Below are 26,452 nucleotides of genomic sequence, written 5' to 3' on the forward strand. Positions count from 1 at the left end.
AGAGAGAGAGAGAGAGAGAAGAGAGGAGAAGAGAGAGACATCGAGGGAGGAGTGAGGGAGATTCAAGGGAGATACATCTTTCCAGGCCATGGTCCCAGTAACCCAACTTCTCCAACCAGGTTTCACCTCCCATTACCACGTTTAGCTATTAACTCACCAGTGGACCTAATCCGCTAATGGATATCACATTCCCATGATCCAAAAAGCCCTACCTATGAGCACAGGAGGCCTTGGGGAAACATCTACATACACAGGGTAACAGAATGACTGTGCTCAGTCTTAACTGTAAACCAACACTCGCACATGCACGCGCACACACAGACCTGTGACCAAATAACCTGTATAACCTGCTTCACTGGTTGGTCAGTTTGCCTAATACTTTTACTCGACAGCTTCCGGGGCCAGAATCCTCTGCATGCTACTGAACACCCTGAATTTCCATCAGCAGAGAGTGGGGCAGAGACATTCCTTTGTGGGCAGTAGGGAGTTGCTGGTGGACACATGAGCAAGTTGCAGAGGACTTTGGGTTCTACATTGCATATGGTAAGATAATTATGAAAGATACAAAATCACACTGAAGAGTGGGAACAGAGCAAGGGTACATGGTAGCACTTTAAAGGACTCTGTGTTTCAATGCTGCTGAGGGAGGGTGATGATCTTGGGTAAATATTTATTCAAAGGGAAAATGTTTCTAATATAAAAATGTAGCTGACAGAAACAGAAGAACCTGCTGTTTATGATCAAAAGCCAATTGTCAGTATTTTAAAGCTGCTTTCCCAATGATTGCTACATCCACTTGTCATAAAGTAACAGTTTTTTCTACGTATTTGGGGGAAAGCCCATCTCAGTCAAGGGGAAAATCATTTTGTAGAAACACTTCTTAGGATAACTCAGGTACAGGAGAAAATATTCTGGTGCCCTAACTATTGGAAGCCCTTCCTAAGGAACTGCCACAGAGTTCTCTAGGCTTTTCCTTTATGGAATGACTTCTACAGAGATCAATAAATCCTTTGGGTATCTCCCAACTACGTTCTGAATGTGCGCAGCTCTCTCTGTCCACTCCACCACCCTTATCCAAGCTATTGACAGTATTTTACCAAATCCTTACAATAACTTTCTGTCTCTGTGCCTCCCTCCCATGGCATGCCCTCTTTTTACAGTGCCAAGTATTTCTCTTAAAAACACAAAGTTGATCAAGTCATTTTCCTGTTTCACACCTGCTGGAAGCATTTGATTTCTAGTTGAATACAATCCAAACTCTTTGCTGGCCACAGAGTTGAACACAATCTGGCCTCTGCTCAATGCTCTGACTTCATCTTGTCCCTTTTTCCAACCTCCTTTTCAAATCCACAGTGCCCTTTTCTCCTACTCTAGAGCCTTTGCACTCACTGTTTCTCCATGGCTGGAGAACTGCCCCTAGATATTCACAGTTGTTCTGTATTAGACTGAATTTCATTTCAAGCATCATCTTCTCAAGAATATTCCCGGATCAATCTTCCCTCAACATAGACGCTGGGTTCTCTCAGTCCTAACACTCTAGCCTTCTTAATAGCACTTGTGCCTTCTGAAGTCGTTGTTGTTGAATTGTCATAAAATCTTTGAGTGACATTGACAGAAGATGTAACTGGGAAAGGACATGGGTGAGGGGGAGTAGTCAGGTTTGGGGCAGGGGTACTTTTTTGAACAGAGGCAGTGTGTTTATATTTTTTTTCTTGAGAAAAGATGAGATAAACTGCTGTATTCTTTTATGGAATGTGCTGCTCCAAGGCTTTGAGTGTTCTAAGAAATGGTTTGTAAAACTTTCAAAGAAGGAAACAGAGTCTACAATTTTTTTTTTTAACTGGGGATCGAACTCAGGTTCTTGCATTTGCAAGGTAGGTGGCAGAACCACTGAGCTAAATCCCTGGCCCCCTACAAATTATTTTAAGGCTCTTTTCTACTTGTTTTCTAATTAAATTGCAATTGTTGAGCAGTATCATAGCACCATACTCTGAAGCATGACCGAATCCCTACTTTTCTGCTTACCAGCTGTATGATCCAGGGATAGTGAAGCCTGACCTCACTCTCCTCATTTGCAAAGGTGGGATAGTAATAGTACATTCATTCATTACATTCATTAACATGGAAGTGTGAACCTACTTCATGCATGTCTCTGGAATGGATAATAGCATATAATATGCATTCAATAAATGTTCACTGGCATTGTCAGCAGAGAACAGAAAATCATCTTGCTCTTAGTGCCCTTTAAGAAACGAAATGCTCCACATCATTAGAGAAATGCAAATTAAAACCACGCTGAAATTCCATCTTACCCCAGACAAAATGGTCATCATCAAGAAATCAAATAATGCAAATGTTGTCCAGGCTGTGGGAGAAAAAGAAACCCTCCTCCATTGTTGGTGGGAAAGTAAACTCATACAACCACTATGGAAATCAGTGCGGTGATTCCTCAAAAAACTAAAACTAGAAATCCCTTTTGACCTAGCTATTCTGTTTCTAGATATCTATCTGAAACAGTTAAAGTCATCATATTTCAGGAATATATTGTAGGTACTGCATACCCCTGTGTATAGCAGCACAATATGCAATAGCTAAATCTTGAAAGAATACAGCCATCCGCTGAAGTAAAAAAGAAAATGTGGTATTTGCACACCGTGGAATACTACTCTGCCGTAAGGATGAGCTGGAGTCACTTGTAGGAAAATGGATGCATAATGAGACCATGATGTTAAATGAAATAAATGAGAAACAGGAGCTTAAATCACGTGATTTATCTTTTATGAGATATGCAAATTATAAATAAAGAGCGAGATAATAGGAAATAGGGAGATAGGTCTTTCTCAGAGGGAAAGGGAATCAAGAGGTAGAAGGAGAGGAAAAGGAAAGGAGGGAGAGGGGATGAAAAAAGGATTTAAAATAGGCTATGTACCTGCACTGACTGGAGTTAGTGGAATGCGAACATTATGTACTGCAAACATGGGTTAACTAAAAAAGGAGGGAAATAAAAGTTTGGAATTTCCATTTCCACTGCGGATGAGGTGACAGGAGAGATCAAAGGAATACCCCACTTTTGAAGCAGTTCCCTAGTTTGGTCCACAGAGTTTCACAATAGATGGACATTTTTGTGTATGTTCTCCAAACAATGAAACACTGGGGAAAAAAAAACAAAAAAAAACCCTCACCACCAGAAGCTGAGAAATAATACAAGTAGCATTTGAGAAATATAAAATGGGAATGTAGAAAAATGATTTGGCTTGGTTAAATAGACCCACCCATGCATGCACCCACTTTACAGTTTTTAAATGTATTTGTTGTAATAGTACGTGTTGCAAAGTGGAAGTGTTCCCTCTTAATTGGTTTGTTTGTTTGTTTCTGTTTTGATTTTTGGTACCAGGGATCGAACTCTTGCGAGGCAGATGGTGGCACCGCTGAGCTCATCCCCCATCTTAATTTTGTTTGTTGACCTCTTTCCTTCTACAGATAGTCAAAATCCACGAGTAGAAATCTGAATTTTTTTGCTTATAATTGTACCTCTAGTGACAATGTAAGTAGTTAGCTAGCTACGAGCTGGAGCCAGGGAGCACCAGGGCAGCCAAGGAGGAAAAAAGTCTCAAACCGTGTGGGCAGGCATCTTGAGCTTGTGGTCTCCCAGCCTCCCCGGAGGAGATCATCCTCAGCTACTGGGGCCCCACATATACAGTAAAGACCCACAGCCACGAGGCCCACTGCAACTCCTAACTGCAGGTGCACTGGCCGAGATGGGTAGGTCAGCCTGAGATGCGTACATCTGGCTTCACAGGCTCACAACACGCGCGCGGACTTTCTGCTGAAACGGAGCAGTCTTTAGCCCAAAAGGTGGTGAGACAGAGGATTCCATCCCAAACCACCCATTTTCGCCTCCCCCTTCCCCCTCCCCTCATAAACAACAATCCCCAGCCCTCTCTGGACACTCAGACTTTCACCGAGTTTCCCCTTTGCAGCCTGCCCAAGTGTGCTGGGCCTGTCTCTGAGTACTCTGAGAGAGTACTGGCTCTTCCTGTACTATACACCTCCTTGCGGTTCTTCTAGGGACCAAGAAACTTTCACAACTCAAACCAGTCTGCTAACAATAGCACCTAGAATGTATTTGACATCCAGCAGGTACTTAGGCAATGTTTGTTGAATGAACACTCTGACTCTTCAACGTAGGTGCTGTAAAGCATATGGTTTAGCCAATTAGCAGATTCAAGATCAAAGTATTCACTGCTGGAACTCGGATGAGCCAATGCTTTTAAACAACCCATGGCATTGTATTCCATTTCCTGCTTCTAGATGTCTATCTAGTTACTGCTTTCATCCCCTCCTAAATTCCTCCTGGATGTGACCATCTTATTGCCTGACAGACCCTACCCTTTGGGTCTCCTGAGCCAATGAACATTTTACTGATGGACTCATCTGTAAATGGGTTTTCTACAGCAGTCAAAATGTCAGGTGCATCCTATGAAAATGAACATCTCACCTACCTCAGCTGAAGGCCTGCACATATATCCCAGTTTCCTGTGAACTTTTCCTATTCAGCTTACCTGGAAAACTATTGTTCAATATTTACATGCTTCTTTAAAATTTACTAAGTGAATAATTATTTTATTTATAGAAGACTTAAAGGCTTTCTAATTGCAAAAGAAGAAAGAAAAAAAAACAGTCGGCAAAGGTAAGCAACATTAACTAAGTTTTCTGTAGCCTTTTGATAAGCTACTAGAGTTTGAGCCCAGGCCACACAAGAGTTAACTGTCAAAAAAAGCAAAACAACAAAAAGGAAAGGAGGAGCCTCTGGCTCCAAGTGACTAATCTTTGAACCCGTTTCTAAGATTATAACCTTCTTTGTGCAACCCTCAGAGCCAAAGAAACTTCACCAAAGGATTAAACCTTATATAAACAAAGATCCTTTTATTTACCACTGAGCTTCTCTGAAAAACAAGAAGCTCCAATTTACATGTTGACAGTGCTTTATTTGCGCTGGTTACTCAATGTGTAGTTTTTTGGAAGTTTGATGACCTTGCAGAATAGACGCAGCAGTGAACGGAGATGGTGCGCGCAAAGGTAAAAGTCATTCATTTATGTGAGTTGTCGTACGTTGCAATCTAATTGTATTTGCTTGGAGAAAATATGGTAGATTTATTACTTAACTGTGAAGTTCAGATTCTTTGGCTTTTTGAGTCATTTCGCCTGTACTTTCCTGATAGCAATAAAAATGCTACTGAGTGCAGACTCATTTGGGACAACTGCAATGAAATCATTTGTTTATATGTGCATATAAACTTTGAGTTTTAAATGTGTGGTTACAGGTGGTGTGGAGTATTAGAAATGAGTCTAGATGATTCTGGAGAATGTTCTTTTCTTCCTACTCTCTTGTTGTCCTGAAAGGACCCCGTTTACCTGATTCCTCCACATCACTTCTCCAAATTCTGATCAAGCCCACATTCTCACATTCCTCTGTCTCCCTTGAAATCCTAGTGCATTCATTATCTGGACTGTTCTCATAGCCACCCTTGGCAGTCACATGTACACACTTCAGTGGTGTTTTTATTCAAAATTTTAAAATAAAAACACCAAAATAATAACAACAACTTAAAAAGTCAATTTGGTGCGTATCTCTTTATATTTCCTTCTACAGTTACATAAACATATGTGTGGATAAATAGCTGCATGGAAGTCTGCACCTATGCTCCCTGTACTTTTATTCACAAGCACTGGATCACCATCATGTGCCTGTCTTATTGCTATATTCATTCATCTGCATGCTGTCGTCAGCATATAGATCTCAGTTGTGCTTATCTAGGCTCAGATACCAACAACCATTTCTAAGCAACAGATTTCCAAAAGTGAAAGCACAGAAGCATCCTCTTCTGGCGTCCACTGTGCTAGCATTTCACCACCCTCTTCTACTGAATGTCATAAATGTTTTCCACTTGTAAAGTTTGTTACTTGAATAAAATAAGGGTTAACTTGAATTCTGTTTCCTTAACAGTGATCTTTTTATAAAAGGGTTTTTATAATTTTTAAATGCAATATGTAAGTAAAACTTTCATCCATTTGCATTTCCCTTGTATAAGCCCCAGTTTGGGCATTTTACCTTTAACCCCTTCTTCTTTTCTTTTCTTCTTCTTTTTTTGGACTTGCTATGTTGCCACCTGGGCATAGAAAGATCGAACTCTTTAATCTTTCTGGCTCACCCTTCTGAATCCTGTGATTGCAGACATGTGCCATCTAACTCATGTTTTCTTTTTTCCCCACTTTTTTCCTGTCAATTCATGGGAGTCCTTTCTTTTTTCTCTTTCACATTAGAGTCATAAATCCTGACTTTCATATATGTTTCAGTGTTCTGCATGTTTTTTTATTTCCCTATTGTACTTTTTTGTCCTTGTGTGATTCTGTATTATGAAGTACATTCAAAATTTTCTACTATACTTTCTTGGTTTTCTTTCTTTCTGTCTGTCTATCTTTCTTTTAAAAGATTTTCCTTACCCTAAATTTTTTCTAATATATTTTCAATTTTCTTTTAAAATTTTATTTTAATTAATTAATACATGTGTGTAGTACATAATGTTTACATTCCTTGTGAAAGGTTGGTAAATGTACATAACACATCTTAATTTCTTTTTCATCCTTTTTCATCCCCTTTCCCTTCTCTCTCTCCCCCTCCATCCATCTCTAGATCCCCTTCCTCTTTTTTTTCTTTTTTTTTTTTCATTGAACGTGTTGGTACATTGCTACACAATGCTTAAATTTTTAATCCCTTACCCTGTTTGTTTTTGGACATACTATTAGGCAAAGCTATCATTTTTTTTTTCCTGAAAGATGATGATTCCCTTCTGACATTTATGTCATAGGCTGTACTTTTCCTGATGAACTAATATTCAAGTACTCATTGTATATTACATTTTCATTTATAGTGCTTCTAGTTATGGACTCAATTTTGTACCAAACATCTCTGTCTTTATTTGTGAGCATAGTACGTATTTTAATTAAATTAGAGTCACAGAAAGTTTCATATATTCTGTGGAAGGTAACTATCTTTCCTAGTATTTTCAGGCAAATTTTAACAAAGTGTTTTGTTTATTTTTTGTTTTTCCAGTGCCAGGATCAAGCTCCAAGGCCTATGTTCATGTTAGGCAAGTGCTTTACTAGTGAGATACATGCCCAGCCCAGCATTTATTCTTTGATATGATTTTTTTAAATATTGTATTTAATTTTAAAGAAAATTACAAACAAAAACCAATGCCTCCATGAAAGTGAACAATATGTCCATCAATATAAAATTATCTTCATATAGTTGCTGCACATTTTTGTTAGTTTTCCAAGGTATTTTATAGTTTGATTGTTATTGTAAATGGGATTTAACTTTAATTTTAATTTCTATTTGGTACTGCCTTCAGTTTTGTATATTTATTTTGTGTCATGTCACTTTATAAATTCCTTTTCTAAATTATGAAAACTTGTTTGTGTTTTAATAAGCATTAATAATTGTTTAATGAAATAATTTTTAGTTTCATATTACTTATTTCATTTTCTTGTCCGAAATATTAAAACAGTGTTAAATAGCAATGACATTAGCAGGCAACATTTACTTGTTCTTGAATTTAACGGGACTAGCTTTACTTATTTCACAAGGCACTTATAGTACTTAATAAAGTTCCTGGTGCATTTCTGTCTTCATCTTCCTGTCAAGATGGGAGAAATGCTAGCACAGCACTGGTGAAAGTTTCTGGAATTTTATGTGACTTCATCTGGTCAGCTGGTGGATATGAAGGACCAGTGTACCACCTAGGTATTAGAAGTGAAAACATATCTGCAGAAAAGACTAATTGTGCTATGCATGCCTTTTGCTGGGGTAATTTACTATTCCCCAGAACCTTTCTCCATTTCACAGAGCTCACTTTGCAAAAGTGGCCAGTGTGCAGAGACACTTTGCACAGAAACAGTTCTCTTTGTTCATAGTTTATGTTCCTGAAGGGAAGTCACAGCATTTCCTATTTTTGCTGAGCCACTAAGTCAAGCTGGCTAGAAAGGGAGGGAAGACTCCTATAGGGTCACTCACATGGAACTGCTTCAAAAGCTTTTATATAAGAATAGCTTCACTGGGCTTTTTATATTACCTCATGCAGGAGTACATGGTTTGAAATCTACTGTCAGTTAATCTGGAAAGAGAGAAGATCACTATGTAACTGTTGAACAAGACTATGTTCTACTTGCTGCTTGATAGATACAGAATAAACAATTCTGTTTGTATTATTTTATACATGTAAACACTATAAAATATGGGTTCATAAAGATGTAGTTGAAAGAAGGGGTTTTATTTTAGTAATTCTATTGCTGGAATTCAGGAATCAGCCTAGGATGGATGATGATCCACATAGTGTAATGGTCCCTGCTCTTGGATTCTCACAGAGAAGATTTGGGAGGAGGATCATAGAATGGACTCAGAGTCAGAAAGTAGTAGTTTAGCAAGCTTTTAGTGGATAACAGGCAAAACAGCTGTACTGGAGAGGACAATCAACTTGGGAGACATCCAAGTAGGCAGAGTCAAGAGGTGGAAAGTGCTGGGAGGACCACAGTAGGTTTCTCTTCTGTGGTCTTAGAATTTGAGGAGTGGTCAGGGTCTGTGACTGATGGGAACTTCTTCCAATCAACTGTGAGTCTGTACCTTCAAGCCAGCATGAGTAGTTGAATTGATACGGTCTTAATTGAAACAAGGATGGCAGCCAAAGCCTACTAGTAGAATCAAAACAGCAATTCAAATGCATTTAAATGAAGCCCATCCTGTCAAGTAAGGTCTGCATAGGTCAGCATGGGGTTTTTGATTGTGTGGGTCCTACAGTTATGAGACTAGGTAGGTGGCAAAACATGAAAGGAGCTGTATGATCTCAGGAAATTTGGGCACTAAAAATTAAGGAAATTAGACTGTTATCTTTTTGCAGATTTTCCTCCTTGGGCTCAGTTGCCAGTGTTTCATTTTCAGCTTGTTAGCTGTCTACCCTCCCTATCATTGCTTTTTGGTTATTTGAAGTCTTCATGGTTCCATGCCCAAAATAAAATACTGCCCTAACAACCCAAATCACCATTAGAATGACAACTTTGTTGTTTTTCTTTCAAGTTTATTAAAAGTAATAGAAATACTTATGGAAGAATTTATTATTTACTTATTGGAATCATTTACTTTCTTGATTTTTGAGAAATCTAACAGTTTTATCTAGACTTATAAAAATGATTGCTCATTGTACCTGTTCTTTTATTTATTAGCATCTTATTTTTGAAATTACACTTAGATGATATTGGCTATTTAAAAGAGCATTACCTATTTATTGCAAGAGTTTTTTCCCCATAGGCCAACCAAAGACATATTTATCCTTGTCAAATGCAACTTTTTAAAAAAGTCTAGCAGGTATCTAAAAAGCTACCAAGGTCTTTACAGATGAACAAAGAAGTCACTTTTTGAGAATTTTATATCTAGATTTATTAGATATTTCCTTTATGATTAAAAAAATGGGTATGTTTCTAATTAAGTATTTAAAAGAATTGCAGAATTTATCATCTTCTTAACAGGAACAACTCATCCTAAATAAAGGAAACTGGTTTTTTAAGATTTGGGGGAATTGTTAGTTAGATTGACTTTTGGGAATATTTTACCCTCCACCTTTACAAAGGTAAATATTCTGATTTTAAACATTAGCAAAATACGCTGTACAAAAAGGATATGCAAAGCATAAATATACAGCCACTAAAATGTGACTGCTAGAATGCCAGAGAGGTGATTTTTGGATTTCCTCCCCACACCCCGAGAGGAGTAAATTCTTCACTAATAGTAGGGAAGAATGGAATCCACCATTTTAACATTCAGTATGGGTAAGAGGTAAGCTTTTCTTTTGCAACGTAGGAAAAGTAAGTTATGAACAAAAAGGTTGTAGAGCAGGACCAGTCTGGCACCTAAAAAACAGGTACAATTTCAGGCAGACCAGTTTTACAAGTCCACATGGATGATAAGGAATGGATTAATTAAATGGCATGATGAAAATAAATTCCCTTAAAACTAGTTATGCCCAGGGCCAGGGATTTAGCTCAGTGGTTCTGCTACCTGCCTCACAAGCACAAGGTCCCGAGTTTGATCCTTGGTACCAATAAATAAATAAAAACAAAAATAAAAATAAAACTAGTTATGTGCATAAGCTCCTTGGAAATTTTTGAGCATTCTAAATATTCATATATTATGATATGCTAAATGGGCTTAGAATAATAACGTATATGACATATTAGATAAGGTTACAGAATCAGAAAGGGAAGAGTCCAAGTAGCCACCTGTGGATACATATGATTCTGTTTCTCTAGGAAACTTTGGCACAGATTTTAGTTCCAGGAGTGGGGTCTTGAGGATTCGTGAATGCCATCAAAGCATCCTTTCCATTTTCCTGAAAAAAAATACTTGGCTTCTTTTTATTGCTAATCTTCTCAACAAACCAGATGTCCTTGGCTAATATTTTCACAGGCTCCAATTTTAAAGATGCTTCCTCTCTGGTGAAACTCAAAACTTTCAAAATCACTCAGTTGTGCTATTTGCTCTTAATTTTCAACATAGAGCCTGCTGAGAGCCCTAACAGTGCCCACGCCACGAACTGAATATTGAACTGCTTTGAAATTTTCTCTGCCAGATTCATTAATCCACTGCCCTTAATCTCAAGCTACCACAAAATCTCATAATGTGAGCAAAATTTAGACAAATTTTCTATTTGCACACAAAACACACAGTCTTGAGTCCAGTTGTCAGTGAAGACTTTGTATCCAAGTGAAACCTCCTGATCTTGGCTTTATCATCTCTGAGTCTTCCAGCATTCAGGTCTTCTAATCTCTTACCAATATGGGTCATCAAGCTGAGCTCACAGCATTATAGGGCTTTTCTAACTAACACCTCCAAATTCCTCCCATGTACCAATTCCCAAAGGCTTCTGTGCCATATGGTGAAGTGTATTCATAGCAATGACCTAACTTCTCTGATATCAAAATCTGTCTTATTCACTTTATTGTCACTGAAACACAATACCCAACACCTAGCACTTAAAGGAGGAGAGGCTTATTTTGGCTTATATTTGTTTATTTGTTTTAATTTTTTCCAGCTTTAATTGAGTTTATTGGTACATTTTAGGGATACAGTACAGTTACATTCATTGTTGGGATCTTGTACCTCTACATGACAAGTCTTGATTCTCATTTTTTCCCCTTACCCCTGCCCTCCCTTCATATTTTTAATCTATGGTTTGCTGGTTCCCAGGGAGTGGGAGAAGAGAAGGAGAGGAAAAGAAGATTGAGGAAGAGGAAAGAGTGGAGGAGGAAGAAAAGGGGAAAAAGGAGGAGGGGGAGGAGGAGGAAAGATGTTACAAGCCAAGTGGGAGCATATATACCCTTCCAGGTCACACTTCCAATTACTTGCCTCTCCTGAGCAGGCCCAACTCCTAATAGCACCTCCATTGTCCAATCTTCTTCCAAAATCCCTATGTATCACCTCTAAGGAACATTCTTAATATAAACTATAAAACTATATGTTCTGTTTCTGTCCCCATGAGGGGAGGTAATATTTCCTTCTCCAGACTTCAGGTCTGGTAAGCATGACTTTAAGAAATTTTCTCTGAGTGCTTTATGTTTGTTCCATGCAGTCTAGGACACACAAACTGACTTGTGTTTAACAAAGCTAAAATACGGAAAGCTGTGGCTGGATATAACTGCCAGGTGAACCACAGAGAGGTAAAAGCATTCATACCCAGTGAATGTTGGGATAACCAGAGATAGACTGTAGCTATTTTAGAGATAGAATCATTGGGTCATATGGAGTGGTGGTGAGAATTCAGTAGAAATAAGGTAGGTGTGTATGTTTCAGGGCTAATATTGCGGGAAGAAATTGTGCACGACCAGTCAGAGGAGGAAAGTTTACTCTGCCAAAGATACCTTGGGTGGCAGATCTTAATAAACAATGAGATCTCCAAAGAATTTGTGAAAGTGGACATGAAAAAAGAGTCAGTTTTGCATGACTTCCCTGGTCAAGGCAGGCACGGATGACATTTTCTGCTTCATGAAAGCCTCCCCTGTAAGTTGCAACTCTGGAGAAGACAGAGAAGCTCTAAAGAACTGTGGTAGACTAGAGAATGTTGAGGCAGGCACAGAGAAATTGGCATAAAGAATAAAGAAATAACCTGCACCCTGTTTGCCAAATATAGGCTTTGAACCTGCTGTAGTGGGAGGGAAGAAACTTGAGCCTAAATACATCTCAAAGTCAACTCATATATTAATCCAAAACTGAGCCTTTTCAGGGAGGACTGAAGTGACCACTGTGGTCCTTTCTGTCTTCTGAAAGTCAAGAGAAGGTAGTGTCAGGAAAAGAGCAAGTGATGGTGAAGAAAAAGGCTGTTTTCTAGCATCACCACAGAAGGCCCATTTGTGCAAAGTGGTTACATTTGTGATCTATTGCTAATGTAAATATTGCTTGGAGAATGAGGACAGGTTACTTCAACTTCAACGTCTTTTTAATTAATACATCTTTTTTAGGGATTAGGAAGTTTTTCCTATAGCCCTCCCTTCACTTCAGCATATTGGTGCAAGTTTCTCAGTTTACATGTAAATATTTTGCCATGTAACCAAGATTCATCTTTATGAAATATTGGGATAGATTTTGCTTCACAGGCATGCCACCGGTTCCATGAGCTGTGAATTAGAAAACAGACAACACGTTTGAACCAAATATGAGCTACACTCTGTTTGTCATTTATAACAATACTAATGAGCTCAGACACTTAAATAGTATTTTTAAATCCCTCAAAAGTCATTCATTTCCTATAAGATGGTAAATAAATACTATAGTATTGTATATCACACATTTGAAATGAGGAAAGGTGGGAACAGAATAAGGATATGATAGCTCTCAGCTTGACCACTTTTCAGTTGTTTTGTTTAGCAACAGGAGCTACAAGTTATTGAAACCAGGACAGGTTCTCTGACAAGCCCTTAATCATGTATTTAATTTTCATTATATGCCACAGGATTTCTATCTAATCTATCTTTTTTTAGGAGCCAGTGAGAAAAGATTTAGACACATCCTATTTGAATCACCTCTAGAAAGCCTGAGGATAGTTACCTAAATTGTTCTTTGGCAATTCTTAAAGCATCCAAAATATTTGTTATCTTAATTTAAAAGTTAGAATTAATTTAGATGTGGCAACTGCAGCATTTTGTAGGTTCAAAGCATGCGATGTAAATTTTGGTAAGGCAGGTAAAGAGGAGAAGGTAGACTAGGAAAGATTAGCAGGGAACTTAGGAAGTTGGAAGCAGAAAGATAGTATCTTAATTCTTCCACAATCTTCTGCACCTCACTTTGCAAACTTTGTCATTATTTTAATTCTGACTATATTTCAAAAATTTATTTTTTCTTTTTATTGAGTTTATTGATACAATCTAGGTATACAATACAGTTAAATTCATTATTGGGATCCTGTACCTTTATATAATAGGTCTTGATTCTCATTTTTACCCTTGTCCCTGCCCTCCCTTCACCCCCTCCTCTCCTCCCCATTTACAAACACTTTATTTCCATTTTTTCAGTTTCTTATATTTTTTTCCTCTGCCTTACTACCTTTCCCCCACCCTTCCCACTTTCCCTACCCCTTTAGCCCTTTACTTCCTATTTCACATTATTAATTATCTCATTAGGATCCTGTGTACTATTATAGTGTTTCACACCAGAGAAACTGTTTGGTATTTCAGTTAAAGAAATCTCTGTATGAACATTAAAAATAGGGAATCCTAAAATAAAATTAAAAAGGAAAGTAAAAGAGAAAAGGCAATGATGTAAGATTAAAATAATCCTTAATTCTGAAGATGAAAACGGTCCCTTGACATATTTAAATTGCTTCTTACTCTTGTAGTCTTATCTTATTCTTTTTTCATTATTTATTTTTTTTCAGCTTTAATTGAGTTTATTGGTACATTTTAGGGATACAGTACAGTTACATTCATTGTTGGGATCTTGTACCTCTACATGACAAGTCTTGATTCTCATTAGAATACTTTATTAGTTTCTGTAATAAAACCCACATAGATATGACCTTACATATTTAATACAGTGAATTACCCCTGTACAAATGGAAAAAAACAAAAATAAAAAATTAACATTTCTAGACCAATATATTTCAAAAATTTAAAAAGCAATCTTTCACAAGCTCACATTCTTGTCCTTTGTGTGGATAGCAGATGGTCTAGGTTTCAGGTTTGTATTTCCATGTGAGTTGAATAAAATAAAGGGCAGGGCCTTAGGAAATTAACACTACATACATTTATTTTTGTATCTTATATCTGTAGGGGTTCTGGAAGAAAGAGTTTCTAAGCACTTCCTAAGAATCAAATGTCTCCTGTTCCTGTCTTGTCTTGCCAGATTTCTCCATCGCAAGTTAATATTTTAGGACCTTTTGACCAGAATAAAAGAGGGGTTTGGCTCAGTGGTTCCGCCACCAGCCTTGCAAGTACAAGGGCCTGAGTTCGATCTGTGGTACCAAAAAAAAAAAAATTGGTAAAGAGGGGCTTTGAATCCCCATCATACTTGTACGAAAGAAAATGAATAAAAATGTTTGCAGGTCCCAATTCCTGACCAGAGGCATTGTAAGGTCATCAGGACTATTTTTCCTTTTCTTGTATTATCCTTTTTCTCTTCTTCTTTTTTTTCTTTGTACTTTTTTTTTATATATATAGCTCATCCATACTTTTCCCCCATTGTTTTTCTAGCATCAAGGGTCTATCCCATTGGTGGTGAACCTATGGCACGTGTGCTGCAGCTGGCTGTTTTCACTGAAAGCTCTAGGAGGTTCGCATCACTGGTCTATGCCATTATTTCCTTGGGGCTTTACTCTTACCCAGATGTTAACTAACTTCAACTCCTAGTTGACAAGAATTTCCCCTGCAAGACAGTATCTCTCTTGCAATGAGGAACTCTAGAGTTAATGGAACTTTTAGTGAAGGACTCTTGCAACACAGTGAATTCGAAATGGTAAATTTAAAAGAATTAATTTTAGACAAATTTTCTACTCAAGACTCATTACTTCATTCAATTATTCATATTAACAAGAGTAGAGGCAAATATTCAATGGAATGAAGTGAATTATCACAAACCAGAGCCCAGTTTTATCACAGTGATACTTGTGTGGTGGACAACAGCTTCCTAGGTTCATGTAAACTTAATTATTTCAGTTGCAGAAGGCCAACATTCACATGCCAGTAGGAAAAAGTTTTTAAAATCTAAGTCCACACATCTTTGATAAATTTAGTTTTTCATTTTATTAAGCCTGTTCACAACTTTAATTTTTGAAGTGTTTAACTAGCTTGCTGTATAAGTGATAGGGTTCTGCCTGCTTAAATTCTATCCTTTTAGAATTTTTAGAATTTCCTCCTCCTCTTGTAATCTACTTACAATCTAGGTAAGCTCTACTAGATGTGCTGTTCTTGTATTGTGTGCTATTTCCTGGAAAGGATTGGGTGCCACCTATGGAGCATAACTTTTGTTCTCAAGAACAAAAGGAATGTTCCCACAAGGAAGAAGATAGATTTTCAGAACCTGTATCTTGTATGGCTTGGTCAAAATTTTGTAATCCTAGATGCAATTTTTCAGTCCAAGTGTCTTTGTGTCACTTCATTACAGGAGCAGGGAAGGTATCTAGTGAAGCAAATCCTATTTAGGTTGTGGGTAGATTATTGTCATTATTCTATTTCTCTTTTTGTTTATCTTTGAATATTTCTCCACATTGTTGTATACGACTTGTGTTATTTACCTTTACCTTTTCCCCTCTTTTTAAATCCTCTGGTCAATAACAAAAGTACCTATTGCCACATCACACCATTCGTCTGTGTACAGTTATCATGTCTAAAGTACCTACCATGATTAACCCAAATACAAGCCAGGTACTTTCCATATTTTATTCCTATTCTTTAATAAAACCATATTAGGTAGACATTACTTAGGGAAAACAAAATGCCACAATTTATCAACCCTCATTGTACTATATTAAATTACATTAAACCAAAAAAAGAAAAAAAAAAGGGGCTGGCGATTTAGCCCAGCGGTTCGGTGGCCTGCCTTGCAAGCGCAAGGACCTGAGTTCAATCCCCGCTACCAAAAAAGAAAAAAAAAAAAAATTACATTAAAGTCTACTTGCTGATTGGTTTTATTATTCCTAAAATACATTTGTTCAGTATGTACTATCTATTATATACAAATAATGGACTTAAATACTGTAAGGATGACGGACGCTCATACATTTTTGACCTTAGAGAGTTCACAGGTTAGGTAAGGAAATCTTACCTGAGCACGCACCATCAAAGTATAAAGAGAGACTGTTTATTTCCCCAAAGTAGTCTCAAAATGCCAACTATTAATATGTAATGCATACACAACTAAGCTAAATAAACATTTGATTAATGACTGAGTGAATATTTGGAATAAACTCATATCGGAAAGGTAATGTAGACACAAAAGCCTATGCAAATGTCCACTGTGCTGGCACACATCTGTAATCCCAGTACTGGAAAGGCTGAGGCAGGAGGATCTGTAAGCTTCAGCCCAGCCTGAGCAACTTAAAGTGTCCTTGTCTCAAAATAAAAATTAAAAAGTGGGGATATAACTCAATGGAAAGGCCCTGGACTTAATCTAAGTGCTGGGGAAGAAAAAGTCTCTGTAAATCAGGAAGGGATCCACAGAAAATGGGGCATTTGAGCAGAGCCTGAGTATAAACCCCTGAGGGGGAAAGGGTACTTCAGGTGAGTGAAATGCTTGTGCGGAGTATGGAGGTGAGTCTGTATTTGGTATGAGATAGGTAGAAGTTTAATGCACAAGGGAAGCAGAAACAATGCAGACGAAAGTTCAGACTGAAGTCTCACAAGAAAGACCCTGAGTGATTGACCGTAGCCTGAGGGCTTCTTCGCTCAGCAACATTTGCCTTAAGTCGTATAGTTTTCTTAAGCAAATAGAGAACAAAGGAGTAAATATCCTGATGGAAAGCTGAATATGAGCATTCCAACTGGGTTTTGGAAGGGAAAAAAAATACATGACCAGCAATTTAGTAGTGCTGGAAATACTTAATAAATCTGTTGGATTGTTTTTCAAACTCTCTCCCATCCAAACCTTAGAAAAATAAATGAAAACTCTCTCATGCTGAGTAAAGGCTGTTATTCCCAATAGCAAGCAAGTTCTTCACATTCTGAATACATATTTCAGTTCTATTACCCTTTTGTCTGACTTATTGGTCCAGGTACAAGACAAACTGATTTTTAGCCTGGCCCCATGTAGGTAGGAAAAACCAAAGTGCACAGCGGAAGTGGGAGCGAAATGCTTTTCTTTAGACATAACGTAGAGAAATAGCACTTCAGAATCTAGTAAATCTGGGTTTCAATCCTGGATCTACTCCACTCGAATGTGTAGTCTCGGACAAATCAGCTCATTTCTCTACTCCTCTGTTTCTACTAGTAAATGGCAATGTATCATATGGTTTGATAAGGACTACCAATCACACACATGTAAAGTACATGTCAGGGGTACTTTGGGGGACAGAGATTATGCTCTCCTCATGCTGTCCTGACTTCTTGTTTCCCTGAAAATGTTTGTGATTAATTTATGTGGCTCAGAAGGCTCAGAAGATGACAGACTTTTACAAGTATCTCAGTGTGGGGGAAATAATTGAACACAGTGGCTAAGAGTACAGCCCTGGTCCCCACCTCCAATCATAACTAGAACCTAAGCTCCACAAGCATGGGGCATTTTGTCTGTCTGCTGTACTGATGATGGGTCCCAAGCATTTTGAGAATGTCTGGCAAGAAGTAAATGTTTAGTTAACATACAGAATAATTAATATTTGGGTTCATAGCCATGCTGTACCACATGCTAGCCACTTGACTACCTTCTAACTCAGTTTTCTCATCCGTAAAATCAGGACTTTGACATTTGCCCAGACTCTCCAGGCTGTTGCCAGAGAAGAAATGCAAATTTCCCATCTTTATCTGCCTGGTGACCAGCATCAAAGAGGTGGTTCTCTCCTTTGAGAACCAGGTTTCTCTTTTGTGTGAAGAGGAATGTATATTTCCTGCCTTTTGCAAGAAATAAAAGAGATTTGGGATAATTGGTGACATAACAAATTTCAGATCTCTGGTTCACACTGTAGTTCATTTTTTTCATCTCTATACTGCACTTGGCATCATGAAGAAATAGCAAGTTTGACGTTATCAGGGATGCAATTGACTTGGCGATACTAATATGACTAAAAGAGATAAAAATTTGAGTGCAATCTTTTTCTTTGTTTTTCTGGTACGGTGATCGAACTTGGGAGCTGGTACTTCTGAGGCAGGAGACAGAAGCACTAAGCCAAATCTCCAGCCTCTTGAGCATTGCCTTTTAAAGAAACTGCTGTTACTTCTAACGTGTGTGTCTTTCAAATCATTAGCAGATGCCTGAGGAGCCCTGGAATTGTGTGCACTATGGAATTTTCTTCCAGACCTTTTAACTGGGGAATTTCTTTTTAATCAGCAAGAATGACACTACAGACATTCCTCACTTTAATGACCTCCCTGTTTAACTGCTGTTTGGACTTAGCTGAGGTGTACTGTTCAGACTTGCCACCCACTGCTCAGACTTCAGACCCACACTGAGACTCACAGCACAGGAGTGTGAGCAGCAGTGTACCCTCATGGTAGCGTCTCCTATAGTACAGTACTGTCATTTTTACAGATTGCACTGTACACTGGTGTGGTTTTATGCTCTGTTTGCACTACAGTATTGCATGTAACAGTTATACCAGTAAAAGCAAAATCACTACACTCGCATTTGCTTTGACCATTTCTTTGACCTGAATATTGTACATACGATGTACAATTCCTCATTTAGTGACCAGGTCAGCTAACGACCTAGTCTCAGGGATGGAACTTGGTGGGTACAGAAGGGTCTGCATTACAAAAGCTTTATACCCACACACAAGAGACCTTTATTATCAGAAGAACAGTAACTTGATACTGCAGCTTCCCCAGAGCTGTAGTATGGCCTTTATCCAGTGTACTTGTACTTTCAGATTTGTTTTTCTATTACCCAATGGAGAATGACAGGAAGAATGACATCTGGTCTGGCCCACTGGCAAGACCTTCTGATCTGTCTTGTGAACTGTAAAGAATATAGTCACATTCATTTTATAATCTGGTCTACTCAGAGCATTCTAACTAAAGGTGTTTGGGCAGTGGAGCACGCATGCCGTGTGCAGAAAATATCTCTGAGTCCCCAGAGGAAAACGACGAGCTGCTCTATGAGTAACTGTAACAGTACAAGTACTTTCTAAAGAATTTAGAGTTGCCCAGTTCCAGTCAATAGAAAGTTTATATTCTTAAGATATTAATTAAAAGTCAATGATGTACTGTTTTGCTGATTTGAATATTTTTTAAAGATTTGTTACTATGTAAAATCTATTTCTGCTTGGAGTCTAAATGGGTAAATCTACTTAGCACAAATTCTTAATCTTTTTCTCTCCTCATCAACAGGTGCTCTCAAAGCATTTGATTGGGTATCAAGAATAAGCTTCTACATAGGAAAATGGATACATATTGCTGTCACACTCTTAAGTGAAATAAGTAGGACACACACATGTAAATACCAGATAGTTTCTCTGGTGTGAAAAACTGAAAATGTACATAAGATCCTAATGGTATAACTGACAATGTGAAATAGGAAGAAAAAGGCTAAAGGTGTAGGGGAAGTGGGAAGGGCAGGGGAAAGGAAATAAGGGAAAAGAAAGAATACGAGAAAAGGAAAAAATGGAAACAAAGTCTTTGTAAATAGGTGAGGGAAGAGGGGATGAAGGGAGGTCAGGGGTGTGGGGAAAAGTGAGAACCAAGACCTGTCATGTAAAGGTACAAGATCCGAATGATGAATGTAACTGTACTGTATACCTAGAATGTACCAATAAACTCAATGAGAGAGCGGGGGGAAAAAAGAATAAGCTTCTAGGGCCAGGGATTTAGCTCAGTGATTCTGCTGCCTGCCTCACAAGCACTAGTTTGATCCCTGTGCGCACACACACACACACACACACACACACACAAAGTTTCTAGTTCTCTTTATGTTTTTTATTTCTCCTGTTAGAAATTACATAGAACTGTGGTCCACTAAATTCTTTGATATCTTATTATGTCCTATTAAAAAACGTTTCAAAGTAGAGACATTTCAACCAGTACATATATTTTCCCAGTAATGTAGGATAAAGTATGCATGTGGAGGAATGTATATTCATATAGCTTTTTTAAAGTGATAAAAATGAAATAGTTTTCAAAGTTTAAACAATAGGCAAAGATTTAAGGTTTATTTTTGAGATTTGCTTGTAAATTTAATGTATATTCTAAATCAGTAGTAAATGGAAAGGGAAGTATAAGATATGTAATCATTATTCAAAAGGAAGATCGTTTTTCTTCCAAAAAAATCAAGATACACAATTATCTTTTGTGCCATACAGCCTATTTGTATGGAATTTATTATATTTTATTATAGAAATTTAAGTTTTTAATAGTTATAGAATATATATATTTAATGGTCATACACACACACACACACACACGCACACACACACACACACACACACACACATACTTGTTGGGAGATGGGACTCCTTTCTTCAAGGTTTCCCAACTCAGAGCAAGAAAATCATAATTAATATACTCTGATGTTATGATGATAAATTTCATAGTTATTTAGCTAATAATTGTGACATAAGAAAACATATCTAGAATAAAATGTTAGCTGCTTATTTCTTTCATAAATGTTTAAATAGAATTCTTCCTTCATCCCTTACCCATCCAAAGATAATTAGCCAGGCATGGTGGTGCACACTGGTAATCCCAGAACTCAGGAGACTGAGGCAGGAGGATCACTGGGAGTTCAAGACCAGCATGGGATACACAATGAGTTCCAGGACGGTCTCAACGGCATAGTGAGACCCTGTCTCAAAAATAAAACAAAAAAACTGGTGATAAATGCCAAATAATTTTTGGAAAACAACTATTAAGGTCTATGCCAGCACAATATTAGGGAAAGAGGACGGAGAGTGTTTCAGTAGCCTAACTTCCTCCAGGGTGTAGACAGTCTTACATTTCCTTGTTTGTGCACCAGGAAATTGATACAGTGAGGACATAATGGTTCTAGTTTCTGCCTTTAGGTAACAGTGCTGAGAGAGGTGCATCAGCAACACAAATTGTATAATAAGAATGTAACATTATAATGTAGCATTTCTGGGCCAGAGATTTAGCTCAGTGGTGCTGCTGCGTGCCTCACAAATGCAAGGTTCCAAGTTCAATCTCCAGTACTACTACTACTACTACTACTACTACTAATAATAATAATAATAATAATAATAGTATGGCATTTCTACTACAAATATAGTAATAAAAGAGTACTCTAGTATCACATTTCTTTTGAATATGAGAGATACCTTCAAAGTGTGATGAGAATTCAGAGTGGCACATATTTAGCACAGCAATGACAAAAGATTCTAGATGACTTCATTGGAGAGAAAAGAGGGGAAGACAAAGGGAGAGGGAGGGCATAAGAAAATTAAACAGAAGACTTCAAAGGTTGCACTGGAGATGACTGCTCATTTTGGGAGAGAATGGGAAAAAGAAAGGCTGGACAGTAAGAGAAAATATGATGGTATCAGTTTAATAGGAACAACAGCGTAAGAGTTTATCAAAAGCATAAGTAAAGAAGGGGGGAATAATGTGAGATAAAAGTGGAAAATAGGCCTAGGGTTAATTTATGGATGAACTTTAAATATAGAATTCGATATACTGTAGTAGGTAGCAGGAAACGTTGGAAAATTATGTTTGCGACTGACTTAGTAAGAGGTGTATATTTTGAAACTTATTCTAGTGTAGGTGTGGCATATGGCAGACAAAACTGTCAGATAAAAAGTATGATTGGCAGCCTGTTGTGATGGTCCCAGCTTGCAGTTCAGAGGTCCAGAGTTATGCTGTTCATAGGAGTAGTAAGGAGAAATACATCCTAGTAGTAAACTGATTGTGTTAGTGATCTTCTCGTTGTATAAGAAAACACTTGAGAAAAAACAAAATTTAGGGGAGAAAGCTTTATTTTGGCTTACGGTTTCGGGGAGTTTAGTACGTGGCCACTGGCTCCATTGCTTTTAGGCCTGTAGTGAGGCAGAAACACCATGCTGGAAAGGGCCAGGAAGAGGAAAGCTACTGACCTCATTGCAGCCAGGAAACAGGAGAGAGTGAGAGAGCCAGAGAGGAAGGGGCCAAGGATGAGATACAGTCCCGAAGGTTACACCTCCAGGAGCCATTCCTTTAACTAGGCTTCACCTCCTGTTTCTATCGCCTTCCAATAATGCTGTCAAACCGTGCATTCATTGGTGGATTATTCCACTTAACGAAGGTAAAACTGTCACCATCTCGTCACTTCTTTGACTCCTCCTTTGAACATAGCTGTATTAGGAATCAAGCCCTCAATAGATAAGTCTTTCACTTCACGTTTAAATGTAGCAGTGACTTTGAAGTAATTATGCTCTAGTAACACATTTGAACGTAGGGAACAGGGAATTTGAACAATTGAGAGAATTCTTAGATTTCCAGGCTGAATTACAGTGGGAAAGTAGTTACAATACTCTTAAATATAATAAACCAGTCAGCAAGAGAAGCAGATTTGGAGGAAAAAAAGTATGATCTTGGCTTTTGTATTATGAGTCACCTATAGATTAAAAGCACAGTTATTTCTTGGTCACACTGTATGTCTGCCTGAGAGACAGACAAGAGAGCATACACAAGGAGTATTCCTCTCCATGAAGTCGCACAGAGACATGGACTCCTCTTCAAGAGCTGCTGAAGTAGGAGAGAAAGACTGAAAGTATCGCACAGGCATTTTGTGTACTGAATCAGGCTGCACATGACCCACAACACGTGCTCATATTTCACTGGCCACGTGACCCTACTTGAGTGCAAGGGGCTGAGAACCACAACCTCTTGTGGGATCTGGGCAAGCACTGACAATGGGCACAGCAGATGGACAGACTCCAAGGTGACGCTTTCCATGGCTCTGAGTAGTGTGTAGGTAAAAGGGGGAAAAATAGGAAAAGAATACCTCTGTCTCACTTTATGTGAAAAGGTGCTCTGTGTCAACCAAAGGAACTGTGGTCCCCTGGAAACTGGGTTTTACTCATAAGCAAAAGTTACTTTTAAATCTAAGCATAATGTTGTCTGTTCACACTATATAGTATATATGGTATATAGAAGCAAGAGGCTCATTGCCTCAAGTCCTCTTGTAACGTTCCTGAGAACTTCTAGAAATTTTATATGTGGTATTACTAAATAAGTCCTTTGTTCTGACCCTGCCTCACAAGAAGAAATGCAGACAAATATTTTTCATTTCTAAATGTTCAAAAATACAATTTGTAGTAGGTTTACAGGCACTTGGAAGCTTAACATATTCTTAAATTATTCAAGTTTATATATGATTCCATGCACCAAAGGCATGATAAGAAAGGCTGAGCTAAATATATTCTCCAAAACTGTACTGTAATACCTCTGATCATTTTAATCAAGTTACACTCATTTTCATACCACAAAATAATTGTGAGCAACCAGGGAAAATATTCAGTAAGTTGCATGGCAGTAACGTATTCTCAACCTTTATGTATTTTGATTTCCTTACTGAACTGCAAATACCAGTCTACCTAAGAAAACGATACTGACTCTGTTTAAATGTTGCACTTTGATAAGGTTAGATAAAATCTATTAACATCTGCTGCATCAGTATACCACCCTTTTCTCCTCTCAGGCTTCCTACACAGTCTATATTTACTCTGTTTTCTAATCTTTAGTGCTGGAAGTTGTTGATGCTGCCGAATTAAGTTTATCTTGCTTTACTCATGATAACTGCACGCCACCATGCGCAATATCCTTGAATATCATCATAGTTTTATAAACATGGAAGTTAGATTGAGTTGAAATAATTTATAAAGTTAATCTATGTATGTAGATAGTATTTATAAACTTAGAGATAACATTTATAGTACATTATAAATTGTGTGTATGGATATTAATTTATATTTGTAAATAAAATGTTTATTAATTGTATTAATAATTTTATAAACATAAAATAACATCTATTTTTATATAGTACACTATACCGTGTACAATGTTATGGATAACATGAGTGTTATATGTAATATATGATATGTGAGAAAACTATTGTAGACATTTTCTTACAGTAAGTCTAAAAAATTGTAATTTAGTTGTACCTATTCAATTTGAAATATTGGGCGGAAGTCCACTTTGAAAGAAAACCAACAGTTGAACATCACAAAAGGAAATTTATATACTCATTTATTTAATATGCAATTTATGGCAAAAAGCATTATAAATACCTTGTATCTCTGTACATTCATCGAAAACAGCAGCCATCTTTATAACTTGGTAATCTAAGGCGTGCTTCATAAAGAGAAGTTTTAATGTAGAAATCAAAGCACTGAGTCATACTCTCCCTAAGATGAGATCTTCCCTTTTTCTATTTTAAAATACAATCTGAGTGCCTTTAGAACTGGTGTAATACAATATTATGGAGATTTGTGTGAATTGATGCTACTTCTAAGGTGCCTGGCACACAGCATGGGGAGAGAAGAAATACTGTGAGGTTCTGACTTTGAAGCGAACTGTTTCCTTCCACGTCCAATAGTGACGTTCCCACTAGAAAACCTCTGCCAGCAAGGTCCAATCAGTTTGGCCAGGTAACTAAGTTCCCATGTGGCACATAGTTTCTGGAAGTCTGTGGTCTTTTAGCTGGAGGTATGATGAATGGGACACAGATGTGTGTGTGTGTGTAAGTATCCAGAATTAAAATATTTTTGAGTTTTGTTGAAAACTACCTTGAGAGAATAAAGGATGTATAACTTTCCTAAAAGCTCAGCATTGATAAAATACAAGAAAATCCTCCTGGACACACATGATTTTCAAATGTAACCTTCTAATGCCAGCAAGCGAAGAACAGAATTTTCAAAAATATTTTGAATGAAAAAGAAGCATGATTTATTCCCTGATTTTTAAAGCAGCGTTTTGGTTTTGTGTTTTTGTTTTATAAGTCTGGTGCACAAAGGGACTGCTTAACAAAGGTACTGACAATTGCTGATTTTGTAATGTTCAGAATAAAAACTTTACAACTAGCTTTTATGATTTAAGTTTCAAGCTATCATTTTCTCCTTTATTTTAAAACTTAGGTCATAGAATGTGAACTAAAAAATAACTTTTTAGGGCCGGGGATTTAGCTCAGTGGCCCCGCTCCTGCCTCGCAAGAGCAAGGTCCTGAGTTCAATCCCCAGTACAAAAAACAAAAACAGAAACAATTTTTAAAGGTTTTTTTTTTTTTAAATAAAGAGGTGTAGCAAGCACATTTTATTTTTAAAGACATTGTTTATCTATCCTGGGACCTTTACTATTACTAAATTTGAAACTCACTTTACCATGACAATTTGTAGGTACTGCTAACAAACATAGAACCTACAGAGTCACACATTTACACTAGAAATGAAAACGGCGCTGTTAAAAGGTACAGGGGATCAGCAGAGTATGCATAACATGAGAACTATACAGAGGGATGTTGACCTCTAAAGGGGTAAGTAGTGCAGGAGTTCCCTGTCTAAAACCTCAGCTGCATTCCTCTTTCCATATGTGTTGGATCCCACATCAGTAGGCAGGAGAGCAGCACCAAGGTTGTGGCTGGAACGAACCAAAAAAGTTGTCAGGCGTTGTGTCGCACAAGTGGCAGTGTTGCATTTCCGTTTGTCCACCTGAAGACTGGTGTCACTGAACGAATATGAAAAGTTAGAGACTTTAGAATGAGGATGGGATACAGCCGTGTGACCCAGAAAATCTCATGGGGATGAAAACATCTTTCTTTATGGTCCATGTTGCCTTTCCCGGTACAGTTCTATTTTTCTGAAATTCAGAATTTATTCCAAATAATCATAATAACGATGTGTGTTTGCCTTGCAGGCTCCTAAATGTTATTGATGAATTTGTTTTCTGACGTACGAGAAGCATTTAAATGTAAAATTTGTATTTATTCTGAAATATATGAAATTTTAAAAATATATGAATATCCTACATCTTTTCAACAAGAATTAAACAATATTGATTAACTTTTGTTAAGTTCCTTGAGATAATTTAATCAGGAATGTTAAAGGGGAAAAGTCAGGAGGTAACTAAGCAGTATTCAACCATATGAATGAATTTCGAGAATGTTATGCTATATGTAATAAGCCAGTCACAGGGCCGGGGATTTAGCTCAGTGGTTCTGCTGCCTGCCTCGCAGGCACAAGGACCTGAGTTTGATCCTCAGTACAAAAAAAAAAAAAAAAAAAAA

The 26,452-nt window shown here is 37.6% G+C and overlaps 2 protein-coding genes across 6 annotated transcripts in view; one reads left to right on the plus strand and one right to left on the minus strand.

Annotated features, from left to right (window-relative positions):
* Positions 1–4,850: 4,850 nt before the first annotated feature.
* Slco1a2 (solute carrier organic anion transporter family member 1A2) overlaps positions 4,851–26,452 on the plus strand; it is a 99,280-nt gene continuing 77,678 nt past the window's right edge. For 3 of the 4 annotated variants that reach the window (XM_010615725.2, XM_010615746.2, XM_010615756.2), the window contains exon 1: positions 4,851–5,079. Coding sequence is in view for 1 of the 4 variants with exons in the window: in XM_010615756.2 (XP_010614058.1) it covers positions 5,030–5,079 (50 nt within the window). In the remaining 3 variants the exon portion in view is untranslated. The remainder of the gene's footprint in view (positions 5,080–26,452) is intronic. The other variant, XM_010615729.3, reaches the window with a different exon arrangement.
* The window catches only part of Iapp (islet amyloid polypeptide), an 18,532-nt gene continuing 4,680 nt past the window's right edge, over positions 12,601–26,452 (minus strand). The window contains exons 2-3 of one of the 2 annotated variants that reach the window (XM_010615712.1): positions 25,693–25,893; positions 12,601–12,723 (exon numbers count right to left, since the gene is read on the minus strand). In XM_010615712.1, coding sequence (XP_010614014.1) covers positions 25,695–25,893 — 199 coding nt within the window. In that variant the 3' untranslated portion in view covers positions 12,601–12,723; positions 25,693–25,694. Of the gene's footprint in view, positions 12,724–25,516; positions 25,894–26,452 lie in introns of those variants that run through there. The other variant, XM_010615719.1, reaches the window with a different exon arrangement.

This window comes from Fukomys damarensis, unplaced genomic scaffold, assembly GCF_012274545.1.
Source record: "Fukomys damarensis isolate Sample0158 unplaced genomic scaffold, DMR_v1.0_HiC HiC_scaffold_19, whole genome shotgun sequence".
NCBI classification, from domain to species: Eukaryota; Metazoa; Chordata; class Mammalia; order Rodentia; family Bathyergidae; genus Fukomys; species Fukomys damarensis.